Source organism: Onychomys torridus, chromosome 6, assembly GCF_903995425.1.
Source record: "Onychomys torridus chromosome 6, mOncTor1.1, whole genome shotgun sequence".
NCBI lineage: Eukaryota > Metazoa > Chordata > Mammalia > Rodentia > Cricetidae > Onychomys > Onychomys torridus.
The window spans coordinates 127,804,972-127,818,366 of NC_050448.1; the positions used below are offsets into that span (position 1 = coordinate 127,804,972).

A 13,395-nucleotide genomic window follows, 5' to 3' on the forward strand; every position below is an offset into this window, starting at 1 on the left:
TTCTGTAATATTAGAAATGTTTTTACATTGCCCAGACAAGCCCCCGCCCCATTTTAAGTTTGAGTCATAGATCTGAGTTTTTGTTCCCATGGCTAGCCTTTATTCTGTGAGCAGTTTTACAATGTGAGGCTGCTTTCTGAAGCTATGAATGCAAAAGGTATCCCTTTGACTTCTTTCTTTAGTGTTTGCTTTGGCCATTTCAGAAAATTGGGAAATTGGACACCAGTCACAGGTTTGGCCAGTGTGTTCAGCCAAATGTATTTCATTTATATTTTATGCCTGAGCCATTAAAAAGTAAGTTGTAGCTGGGCGGTGGTGGTGCACGCCTTTATTCCCAGCACTCAGGAGGCAGAGCCAGGCGGATCTCTGTGAGTTCGAGGCCAGCCTGGTCTCCAAAGCGAGTTCCATCCAGGAAAGGCGCAAAGCTACACAGAGAAACCCTGTCTCGAAAACCAAAAAAAAAAAAAAAGTAAGTTGTAGACCAGTTTGTTTTAAACATATTGAATAATGTACCCTCTGTACTTAACTATTGTAATGTCGCTATCAAGAAACTGTCTTCTGCAGTTAGCCTGTTTTTGTTTACAGAATCTGTCCAGTATTCCTATGATTTGATGATTATCTTTGTCATTTGATAATTCAAAAGGTCACTCTTCTCAGAATCAAAACTACTCTTGGAAGCTGAGTTTTACATGTTTCATTGGTCGTCTTCTCTATATCAGCTGCCATGTTATTTTTAGCAAGACTGTACTTTATTCTGAACATAATAGGTCTTTTGTGTTGCGACATATGTGTATGTTCTATAAATATCTTTATAAAATATTAAATATTTATAAATATCAGTATTTCTCTATTGTAGTGTAGACCAGTAGTATAACTGATGATCAAAATGGATAAAAGCCAGGTGTGGTGGCTCAAGCTGAGGAGGCAGAGGCAAGTACATCTCTGAAGATGAGGCCAGACAGGCTGGATAGTGAGACCCTGTCTCAGTTTCAAACAAACCAGAACAAAACCCCCATGTTGGTGGCATGCTCCTTTAGTCCCAGCACTGGAAAGGCAGAGGCAGACGGATCTCTCTGAGTTCAGAACAGCCAAGGCTACACAGACCAATTGAACAAAAGAACAGTTTGTTCTCCTTCCTTGTCAAAGAGTATGTCAATCTTTGCCTTTGTTTAAAGCTATGTGAGTTTGGTTTGTTTTGTTTTTATGGATAGGGTGGTGAACTAAAAGACTGAAATTTGTGAACAAGATAAAAAATAGCATTTTTTTTTTCTTTGTGTGCTGCACTTTTTTCTCATCCTCCTCCCTCTCTCTTTAAGGCATACTTAAGATAAACAGTAACTGAAGGGGCAGTGATACACACATGTAATCCCAGCATTTGGGAAGTTGGCAAGAGGATTACAAGTTCTGAGCCAGCCTGTGCTGCATAGGTGAAACCCTGATTTAAGATAAACAAGAACCTCTATGCCTGTGGTTATAAGCTGTACAGTGGATGGAAATTTGTATTAAAATTCAGGGGGGGGGGGGTTAGGTCAACAAGGGCAGACACAAGATTATTCAAAGGCTTGAGAGGAATATTACAAGAAGCAAGGTACTATGAGATTTTGAATTATAGTTTAGCAATAAAGTTCCTCTGTTTTCCTGAAGGTCAAGCAGTTCCTGCTCCTACTGGGGCCCCACCAGGTGGTCAGCCAGATTATAGTGCAGCCTGGGCTGAATACTATAGACAGCAAGCAGCATACTATGCCCAGACAAGTCCACAAGGAATGCCGCAGCATCCTCCAGCACCTCAGGTATAATACACTTGCTAATTTGGTTTTTTGGTTGTTTTTTGGATTTTTTGTTTGTTTGTTTGTTTTTGTTTTTGTTTTTCACTCCAACCATGTTTTCTGCATGTTTGTCTGTTTGGGAATGTTTTACTTTTTACTTGGTAAAGTATAACTACGATATTGTGTGTTTGGGGATTTGGTTTTTTTAATAATGCTTTCTGGCATCTGAGTGCTATTCTTATAATGCCTTTGATTTTAAAAATAAATTTTCTTCCCCCAGGGATTTGCAAATCATGCAAGAAGCCACCATCATTTATATTAACCAGTTTTTCTTTCTTAAAGGATTCACTCCTGAATTAGCTCCATTTAAAGGATTTTCTTTAACTTTTTGTGTATCTCTTATGTATCTCTTCTGCACAGGGCCAATAATAAGAAGTGGACAATACAGTATTTGCTTCATTGTGTGGGGGAAAAAAACCTTTGTTAAATATATGGATGCAGACGACTTGATGAAGATCTTAATTTTGGTTTTGGTTTAAAGTAGTGTTTTCCCCTCCTTTTTTTTTTTTTTTTATTTTGAAAATGTACAAAATATCTATCACTACTGATAGGAGGTTAATATTTCTGTGTAGAAATGAAAATTGGTTTGTTTTTAGTCTTTAGTGTAGATGTACACATTCCAGCAAATGTATTTGCAACTATTATGTGGTCAATGCTTTGTGATATAAATGTACTTTTTCAATGTATACTTTCACTTTTAAAATGCCTGTTTTGTGCTTTACAATAAATGATATGAAACCTCCTGTGTCGGTAAGTTGGATATGTGGGTAAAGGATTCATAATTTCTTAGCAGTAATAAATTAAGATACATATACACAAATATATAAGCTTTCCCCATGAATTACTGAGTTTTTAAACACTGGCATGTTTTTCCCCCTTGCAGTATAGTGGTAGATTGGAGGATCTTTTCTGTTGTATTTGGCTATTTCAGCACAAGTAATCCTGATATCTTCATTTTTTTTCCCCTTCTGTTTCATTAAAAACTGCATGTGTATACAATGATCTTTAGTATACTTCCATTGCATTAACAGTGAAATTTCCTTTTATATGTGAGCACTGTTTCAGACCTGTACTGCTGCTACAACAGTTAACCTTTCTGTTCTTCACTTATTTCCAAGACTGTTTCAGCATAACTAATTTTGAACAGTTTTCAGACAGTGGTTTGAGTAGTTTCTAAGAAGCTTTTTGTTTTTTCATGTAAAGCAACTCTTTCAATGTATATAATAGTGTGTTTCTTTCTAAATTTAGGATAGAAAAGTGAATAGTATGCAAAAGTATAGCTACATTGCATCTGCCATTGAAACATTTGGGGTATGAAAACGTTCGAGCTTTTTTCTTTTTGCAGTATAGATAAGCTTTGTCTTGTAATTGTACAAGTCCAGTCATTGAATCAAAATAATTTTTTATGTACTTGAATCATTTTATTACTCTTTAACATTCATGCTGAAGTTCTGATATTTTGTTGAAAACCATTGTTTTACTCTGCATATTTGTTGGCTCTTTGCATATTAATCTATTAGACTACATGCAAATACAGTCTGTCTTGCCATTGTCTGTTGAAGTGCAGGTTTGATCCAGCCAGTATAGAACTAGCTCTGTAGGGGTGAGGAGGACTGTGCTGTGTATCATCCTTGATTGTGTTCCTTCAAGGAGCATTGCACTGTAAGTACATCAGAATGACAAATTGATGAACTGCAACAGTATCTTTTTGTCGATGTTCCACATAATGCCATTGCTATATTTTGTGTGAATATTATGTTGGAATACAGTGCTGATATCATGGGAAAACATAACTGCCTTTTAACAGAATAATACATAGTTCTGTATTTTTTTTTTAAGTGAGCTTAATGGGTAAGTATTTTTGATGTGCTTTAGCTAATAGCTAAAGAAAATTGATCATTAACAAAGTTGAATAGTATTAATCTGTCGGTGCTCCCAAAATGCCGATTTTCAGTGTGAAATGTGCATCTTTTATAGTGATATGAAAAACTTAAAATGTGTAAGACAGAAGTGTTTTTCAGATTGCAAATTATAAGCAATGTAGCACTTAACACCTTTTTATAAATACGTCAGTTCTGTTATCTGTGGGGAGCACCGTTTATTTTGCATATACTTTAAAGGAAGAAATATGAAGACAAAAATGTTGAGATAATAGGACAGAAAACAGTACAGCTCATTGTGGATGTTTTGAAATGTTTGTTTTATGTAACTTAGAGTGACTTCCCTTGCCCTTATTTAGATATGGATACATAGTCTAGTCTGAAGTTTAATAGTTAAGTGTAGGGTATTGACATGAACAATTTCAGTATTTTGCATGATGTTGTTGCATAGATGACCTAGGGAAGTGGTGCATTTAGTAATTAAACTGAAGGAAATAGTTGGATTCAGTATCATAATTCACAAATTGGAGGCTGTTGATTTTGATTCATTTAAAGTTTAAAATCTTTATTAATTGCAAACAGTGCAATTATTTATACTTCACAGTGCCTTCCCAGACCTTCCACCTTAGGTTCTGCTGCAAAAAGCAACAGGTAAGCACAACCTAAGGACGTATATATAAATATATCAGTACATTAATGTTGTCCCTGTGAGGTTTTTGTGGTTGTGTACTCAAAAGCAATCTGCTACTGCTTCCCCAAATGTATTTTGTTATTTATGCTACCATTCTAGTGGAAAGTCTGTTAAGTTGTTCAAGCAGCTGTTTATAATTTTGGGTAATGTTTTTTTTTAATTTTTTCATTAAAATAAAATGAGTAGATTGCTGCTATAACTGAAAAAAACATCCAAATCTTTTTGTGCCCCCTCTTCCAAGTTATAGAAGTGTTGCAGTAAGAACAGTTAAATAGTTAAGACTTAGAAAATCATTTGGTCAGAAATTTCAACAGCCTTCACAGCCTGTTTGTGTTACTGACAGGACATTTTTTTCTTTGTCATCAAAACCTATGGGGTTTTTGTTTTACTTTTCTTCCTTTATTATTACTGCTTTAAAGTATAGTAATTCAGTAAGACCATTTTGGATTAGTTTCCTAGACAGTTCTGTTTTCATGTCTTGTGTTTGCTGTTAAGGAAGAATAAGGAATACTGGCAGTAAGTTTTGAAAAGGGCATGTGCATCAGTGAAATGTTAACTGTGTAACAAATAACCTTTCATAGTCTGCATAACCAGTTTCTGATTTACTGTATTTTAATAACTGACGCTGCATTTACTTTCTGCCAGTTTAAAATGTTTGTGTTCTTAGGAATGATGTTTAACTAGTACGTATTTTGACTTAAGATGACTGTCTTAAAGCAGCACTATATCAGTTTTGTTTTTATTCAGTTTCTAAAATGTGCTGATCCTATTAAAAAACTCCTGCTTATCTTTACAACAAAGAAAAATATTCAAAAATACTGCCTTCATTTTCACACACAGTGCTGAAGATGCTGCAAGCACCAAATCATAGCTCATAAAATCAGGTCCTGAGATAGTTACCCATAAAGAGGAATCCTTTGAGTGTATGCCATTGGTGAGCCGATGAGCATGGACCATAGAAGGGCTCAATGTAGAAGGTAAAATTGGCAAATGATAATTGAGAAATATGAAATGTATTCCCATACATAATATGGTATAGGGTGTAATGTACCTGCTCTTGATCACTTTTCATTTTAAAGTGCTATTCACTGAAATGTTCCATGAACTGTTAAGTTTAAATTTAAATTATTGAACACACACATATTGTGTGTGTGTGTGTGTGTGTGTGTGTGTGTGTGTGTGTGTGTGTGTGTGAGAGAGAGAGAGAGAGAGAGGGAGAGAGAGAGAGAGAGAGAGAGGTTGGGTCAGTATGTTGAAAGTAGATCTCTTTAGAACCTGTGAAGTTTTGGTTAGTTGTAGTTTGGGTTTGGAAATCTAGATGAATGATTATAGATACTGAGGATTGTTTCTATCTTGTGAGAAGTTTTAATTCATTACCATGAACCTTCACTGGTACTTTAACAATTTAAATAGCACCAATCTTAACCTTGAAGTAACTGGAAAGCAGAACAGGTGAGCCAGTTGATTGAATCCAGCAGATTTTAAGGGTGGTAGAAAAGTTGAATGTCTAGATTGAAATTAAACTCATTTAATACTTATTAAACAAGTTTACAGGCTTTTTAAATATTTAATCAAGTTACAGGTTCTAAGTGGTAACTTAGAATTCTTTGCTTTCTTTGATGTTTGTTTCAGAAATGCGTGTATTTGTTTTTTAGTAATGAGAATCCTTTTAATATTAAACTAGTGATTTGATACTAGTTGTAAAGTGTATTCTTAAACAAATATCCTGGTAGTTAATTCATTAAAGTGGGTTTAGATAGGAGTAGTGAGTGCTCTCAGAAGCTTTCATTCACTTGAATGCTTTGCCAGTACAACCAGTTCTTCCTGAAAATAGTTATATGTCATCTAGAATATTGATGTAGAATTAACTGCTCACTGGAGATGTCTCATTTTTATTTCTTCAAATTCTGCCTGGCTTAAAATGCATCCTCATAATACTTAGAGATAATTTGACCAAAATTAACCCTCCCCCCCCCCTTTTTTTTGTTTGATCAGTCGGCTTTAGTCGAGGAATTTTTAATTGGTACTTTAAAGAAGCAAATCCCAGGGTTTTATTTTCTTCAGTGATACCCTAAAGAAACTCTTTAATGTATTTGCAAATATATATATTTTCTTATGCATGCTCAATGCATTTTCGTCCTGAGAAAAGTGTTCTCTACAGAAACTACCCGTGTGTTAAAAGAAGATTGGCTTAAAATGGCTACTGTGATGGGAACAGTGTCTTAGGGAGATGCAGCTTGGACTTGAGGTAAATTGAATACTTTACAAACTGGTTTAGAGTTTTGCTTTAATGACATTGTATGTAAAAGGGCACATGATATTGTAATTTTGTATTCTTTATGGTTTCCTTAATTTAAAAAAATAAATGTACAGTGATGACTACTGAGTGCTTTTGTCTTTTTGTGTCTTTGATATGCATGCTGAGTTAAATTTTTCTCTTTTATTCCTGTCATTAAAGATTCACTGTGAGAAAAGTACTGGTGGTGGCTTGCCTTTAATTAAAAAGAATTAAGTAATGATAAGAAGTTCTTTACTCTTAAAAGAGCAGATAACTCTTGAACAGCTTTTCAAAGAAGGAAAAAGACCTTTTAATGCACAGGTAACTTTATTATAGTTTCACAATGTAAAATAAAATTGTTTTCCAGGAAATTGAATATAAATATAAAATAACCAAATAATAGAACACAAAATAGTTGTAATTATTTACAGACTTTGTCGTTTTGAGACAGTTTCACTATGTAGACCAGGCTGACCTTGAATTCACAGAGATCCATCTGCCTTTGTCTCCCAAGTTTTGGGATTAAAGGCATGCACTGTCTTTCCAGACATTTACAGACGTATTTTTAAAGCAAGAATTTTAAAATGAATCACTTTTTTTCTGAATCTAATCCTCCTAGGTCTTAAAACCTTCAATGATGTTAAAAACATTTGTTGCTGCATGGAATACTAATATTTTCTCGTTAAAGTATAATTTGTTCAGGCAGGTCACAGCATAAACTTAAGTGTGGTCATTACACATTTGAAACGCATGTGTTAAATAACTATCATCTTGGAACACTGTGTAAGCTTTGGTTTCCATCAAATTTAATTTAGTTTCTGAAAAATATCCCCCTTGGTTTTTTTCTTTGCAATGGTCCACCTTTCTCAGTATATCTGCTTCATAAAGACTTGGAATCCACAGCAATTACATGCTACAGAGAAAGACTGATCAGTTCCAATTTTATTCTCCTCTGGCTAATTTTAGATGTAAAGACTCTTATTCTTTCATGCATACAATGTATATTTCAAGCATAATTGTTATAAATATGGAAAATACAAAGCTTTTGTTTTAGATTCTCACAGAATAAGTACATTTCCCTTCCCTGTCAACTGAATTTTGACTGGGCACAACATGGTAACCTGATGATGTGCATTAGAAAAAGCAGTCTTTGGATGAGCTCCTATTTTGAAGATTTGGGGAAGGGTATTAAGTCAACAGAGTGGCACCTCTGGTCTCCTCATGGCCCCTCCACAGAGATGTAGCAAGAGATTTGAGAGAGTGAGTTCCAAGAAGAGAAGGAAGCCTAGTAGTCATCCACTAAAAAAAGAGAAGAAGAAGAGTGATATTTTTCTTTGCTATTTATTTTCTTAATGAAATAAAAGGTCAAAAGCCAATTAATTCTTACTTTCAATGGTAAGAATACAGGTACTTGCTGCAGAGCCTTTATTGTTGACTGCTTTACACATATATTCTCCTCCATCTTCTGGGAAAGTTTCTGGTAAATAGAGGCAGTAAGTTTCGCCTCTTTCAATGTACTGATAGTCTTCTCCGTCCTGCAGCATTTCTCCTTCAAACCACCATGTGATTTCTGGTTTGGGTTCTCCTGTTACTTTAACAGTGAATCTAACTGGCTCACTGTCTACAACTGAGGTATTTCTTAGAGGCTTTTTGAACCATGGAGCTCCTGATCTTGTTTGCTCTTCATCTTCAGTAGTGGAGCCATTAATGATGCTACCTTCTTCTTCTTCCTCATCTTCTCTTTTCTATATTAAAATAAGTGCATTTATCAAGTCATTATTTTTAGTAATAGAAGTTCGACAATTAAAAAAAAAAGCTTAGGATACTATTCATTGCTAGAGCATTTAGCTAGCATGCATGGTGCCTTGGGTTTCATTGATAAACTACTTTCTAAACCATTCCAATGGCTTGAAAGCTATGAAGACAATTTCTTAATTGTCTCACTGTCTGTTAATGTGGATGCATACCTTCTGTAGTGCTGCATCAATTTCTTTCTGTTCAAACTGCATTCGTAGTAACTTTTGTTCTTCAATTCTCCGTTGTTCTTCTTCTTCTCTTGCCTTAGCCATTTGTTCAAATCTGGCTTTCATGTTCACTTTATGAGTAAAGGGAGATTCACTTTTTTTTGCAGGCTTTACAACATCATCTTCCTTAAAAATAAAAAATAAATAAAAGTTGCTTGCCAAGAACTTAATGCATTAATATTTAGGGACAAAATATTTAATGTTTAATTTGCTTTGTGTGATACTGTAGCTGTTTAGATATTTAGGGATAAACATTAGGGAAAGTGGGTTAATACTTATAAATTAGAAATAAAGTATTATAAATTATTTTTTAATACTTTAGTTCCACTTCAAAGGTCAGCATCTTACTGGACTCCTGGCCTGTTGTGTCCAGCTCATTCAGTACTTCATTTAATAGTGCTAATAGTAAAAATGTTATTTTGCATTTTTATGTACACACACCTCTTCACAGAGTATCATATACAGTGGCAACTTTAAAATGCAAGTTCTTAAGTATTTCTTCACCCTACTACATAAGAAACTAAGATACTCTGTTGCTTCTGGGCATTTTAGAAGTGAAATTATGTAAATTATGTCAAGGAAAGAAACAAGGTAATGGAGAAGCATCTGGAATACGTGGGAAGTGTGACTAAATTGAGTCATCTATTTAAAGGTGAACTTTGGAAGCCAGGAAAATAAAAGGGCAGGACTACCTATCAAGAGGTGTGGGTGTAATTGTAATCTTTGGTAAGATTATATCAAACCAGACTAGTTCCAAAGGTTACCTTTAAGGCTTTTCTTTTAACAGTTTGTGTGTAGGGCTGTTTGCCTGCAGTACTGTATGTGTATGCAGTGCCTGTGGAGGCCAGAAAAGGGTGTCATTCTCTGGAACTGGAGTTAGTTACACATGATAGTGAACTGTTCTGTGGGTGCCCTGAAGAGAGACCTAGTCCTATGCAAGAGCAATAGGTTCCTTTAACTGCCAAGCCATTTCAGCATGTGAGGCCTCCAGTCAAGGGCTGAAGCCAGAGCTTCCTGAATACTCTACATATACTACCAATTAAGCTATATCCACAGCCATAAATTAAAGCCTTCATTGGTCTCTGAAAAAATTCCTTGTTTGTTATAGTACTGTGGGGAATTGTGGGCTGGGGCAGTTGTAAAATATCCACCTAAAGGGAAATTAAGAAACAAAATAGATTAATTACTTCTATAAGAAAACCTTGGCTCATGGGCATGTACATCCTTTCATCAGTTTGGAAGTTTCTTGGTTTCCCAGGGAAATCCCAGAACATGAGATAACTTGATAGCTGACAGGTACTTTTTTTTTTTTTTTTTTTTGCTGCTTATTTACCCTTAGATGTTGACTACTTACCAGTGATAGCTGTGATTGTGGGAACTGCACCTACCTAGTATGCACAGGGCCCATAGCATGATCCCAACACCACAGAAGTGAAAGTGAGAACAATCAAGGCCAGCCTGAGCTGCATGATCGAGATTTGCTTTCATTATCACAGATCTTACCAAATATGTGAATACTTAAGCCAGTATATTAACTACTGTTTTAACTGAATCCTAATAGGATATATAATTTCCTTTCTACGATTTAGCACAAAAGTTTGTGCAAGTTCACTACTTCCCATTGCTTCCTCAAAACTGCATTTAGAAAATGCGGTTTGACTAAGCAGAATTGTTCCTGACTAAAAAATGTCAAACAGTCAAATATCAGTTATCACTCCTAGAACCTTTGGGAAAGTAGGCTGGTATTCTGGGAAAGGAACCTACTAAGAAAGTCATGTTATAAATGGAATGAATGGGGCTGGAGAGATGACTCAGAGGTTAAGAGCACCAACTGCTCTTGCAGAGGCCCTGAGTTCAATTCCCAGCACCCGCATGGTGGCTCACAACCACCTGTAATGAGATCTGGCACCCTCTTCTGTGTATATAGTAAATAAATCTTAAAAATAAAATAAATAAATGGAACAAGTGTCATAAGGTAATAACCAGGATGTCAAAGCAACTGTTCACTTGGGATACAGTAATACATTAGAAGACCAAGCTGAGAGTGTAGCTCCATTGGCAGAATGAGTGTCTAACATGCATGAGTCCTCAAATGTGATCCTTTTCTTTATACCTGCATGTGGTGGCCTAAGGCTTCATGAAAGTGGAGATGAGAAGGTGGTATCTTTTGATGCCATCTTGGGATACAGAAGACAAAAATACTATAAGGCATTTAATTGGTTAGCCAAATAGGTGATGTAAAGTGCTGTAAGAGTGGACTCTTGATTTCCCCCCCACCCCTAACGGGGTTTCTCTGTGTAACCTTGGCTGTTCTGGAAATCTCTCTATAGACAGGTTGATCTAAAACTCAGAGATTCACCTGCCTAGTGCTGGGATTAAAGGCGTGCACCACCACCACCCACCTTGACATTGGATTCTTTAATCAAAGGTTACAATGGGTGAATTCAACCTCGAAAAGAAGTCTGGAATCTTAGTTTTGAAGACAATTAGTAACCCCCACCCCAAGACAAGTTCTACTGGCTACCCTGGAATTCAGACATTAAAAGCATAAATCTACCTTTGAATAAAAGGAGTGCACCACCACTCCCCTAGGAATACTGACAGTTCTTAGCAGGAGAACAGGATATGGGGATGGGGGAGAATTAGAGGGGAAGTCCATCGCTGGAAGTAAACACTTTACCCAATGTTCTTAAAGGCCCTTAATGACCATTAATCCAGGGTGGATAGAATAGACTTAAACATCCTTCAGTGGAAACAATTGAGAACGCTAATCTAACATCCAAGAGCTAGAAGTAGTAAAGCAGCAAGTGTACTGGTTTTATTCTTACTGATTTCATAATGACTAACAAAAGAGCAACTGCTTGGTAGACTGGGGTTTTGTTTAAGACGTGGTCTCTTAACTTACTTTTTTTGTACCACGTGGCCAGTAAATATTAGTGTTCTCCAATCATAACTAGGCTATTTTGCTACTTCCCACTGTTACCCATAATTTTACAACATACACATGCTTGCCTCTTACTAAGCTCAGAACCAGTGGCACACTCCCTTTACTTTGCTGAACACAGTTTAATACCTCACCAGACCAGATAAATCAGCTGGTTTCCCTGGTGATGGTGGCACAATAGTGAGGTCCTCAACAACTATCTAGAAGAAAACTTACCCAGTTTTTTCTTAAAAGTTAGGTCTTGCCAAGCGTAGTGGTGCATGCCTGTAATCCCAGTGCTCAGGAGATGGAAGGAGAATCAAGACTTGGGTTTACCTGTTACCTAGCCCTTGGTCCTGCCTTTATGACTGTTTTCTACTTCCTCCATCATGATCCTAGAATTTTTTAGTAATAGTATTTAAGATTTCTATTATAAGGTCATTTTACAGTTCCTGTAAAGTGCTTTGACCTCAAAGGCTGAACATTATTTCCATAGGATAATTAGGTAAAACATTCCCTGCAGAAAGCATTTCAGAAACAAAAGCAGGTATTGAAGATACAGCGTGCCTGGTTAAACCATGGAGTCTGCAATGGTGTAGAGAGATAGGACACAAGAGGTAAGGAGCAAAGAAAGCCTCAGCAGTCTAGAATGCTAAGGTTGAGCCATCTATGACTTGGATCACAAGGCATTGTGGAAAGAGCCCTGCAAACCTTGAGTTTACTATGTCCATAGAATTGCACAGCAATAAGTAGCAAACTGCACAATAGCTTGTTTTTAGTCAGACCCTTGTGTGTCCCCAAAACAACTTGCCTAACCATCACGCTGCTTTGCTTATTTCCAAATTCTTTTTGCTACTATTCCACCTTTTTTTCTCCCATTTTCACCCTATCCATTCCTCCCTCATCCTTTTGGACTAACTGGTCTTTTGCTATTTAGTTTCCAGATTATTACATATATACCAATAAGGAACTGTAAATACTAAGACTCAAGATCAAGGTTATAACAAATACAATAATGTACCTCATGGAAGTTTTCTGCTTCTCGCTCTTTAATTTCAAGGTCAATTGCTCTCCTCTTTGCTCGTTCTTCTTCTATCTTTTTCTGTATTTCTTTTTCAGACAACTGTCCAATTTTTTCAAACTTGCTTTTTAGACTTTTAGCTTGAATAGAACCACTTCTTTTTAATTTGATTAATTCTTCGTATTCTCTGCTCAATCCAAAACTTGCATTTTCTTCTTCTTCCTTCAAAAGATTAAGATTTCTATATACTGAATATCAACAAATTACAATAGTTCCCCTCTCAGCCAAATAGATGTCTGGAAGACACAGGTCAAACGGAATCCTATACATACTATGTTTTAAGAGTTTTATTTCTGGGTTTGGAGAGAAGGCTTAGTGATAGAGAGCACTGGCTAGTCTAGAGGATCTAGGTTCAGTACCTAATACCCACATGGATGCTTACAACCTTTACCTCCAGCTCCAGGAGATCTGACATCTTTTTCTGACCTGCTGGCACTGATTGCATGTGGTGCTGCATGTACATGCAGGCAAAACACCCATACGCATAAAATAAGTTTCAAATAAGAAAAAAATTAAGAACTTCCAACCTTTCACATAAAGGAAGCTCTGTACAACTCCTCTTTGGCAGCCAGATAGGCTCCCAAGGTGGATTTCTGAATTGAAGGCCAGCCTGGTCTACACAGCAAGTTCCAGGAGAGCCAAGGCTACACAAGGAAACCCTATCTCGGAAAGCAAAACAACACAAAAAACTT

The 13,395-nt window shown here is 36.2% G+C and overlaps 2 protein-coding genes across 22 annotated transcripts in view; one reads left to right on the plus strand and one right to left on the minus strand.

Moving 5' to 3' along the window:
* Fubp1 (far upstream element binding protein 1) overlaps window positions 1-6,783 on the plus strand; it is a 28,423-nt gene extending 21,640 nt beyond the window's left edge. For 8 of the 17 annotated variants that reach the window (XM_036189749.1, XM_036189753.1, XM_036189751.1 and 5 more), the window contains 2 exons: window positions 1,645-1,790; window positions 2,047-2,571. In XM_036189749.1, the coding sequence (XP_036045642.1) occupies window positions 1,645-1,790; window positions 2,047-2,088 (188 nt within the window). In that variant the 3' untranslated portion in view covers window positions 2,089-2,571. Of the gene's footprint in view, window positions 1-1,644; window positions 1,797-2,046; window positions 5,558-6,558 lie in introns of those variants that run through there. The other 9 variants (XM_036189763.1, XM_036189765.1, XM_036189752.1 and 6 more) reach the window with 7 other exon arrangements.
* A 378-nt stretch (window positions 6,784-7,161) lies between these two features.
* Nexn (nexilin F-actin binding protein) overlaps window positions 7,162-13,395 on the minus strand; it is a 30,810-nt gene continuing 24,576 nt past the window's right edge. For all 5 annotated transcript variants that reach the window (XM_036191092.1, XM_036191089.1, XM_036191093.1 and 2 more), the window contains 4 exons: window positions 12,644-12,865; window positions 8,643-8,825; window positions 8,063-8,420; window positions 7,162-7,974 (listed from right to left, as the gene is read on the minus strand). In XM_036191092.1, the coding sequence (XP_036046985.1) occupies window positions 7,961-7,974; window positions 8,063-8,420; window positions 8,643-8,825; window positions 12,644-12,865 (777 nt within the window). In that variant the 3' untranslated portion in view covers window positions 7,162-7,960. The remainder of the gene's footprint in view (window positions 7,975-8,062; window positions 8,421-8,642; window positions 8,826-12,643; window positions 12,866-13,395) is intronic.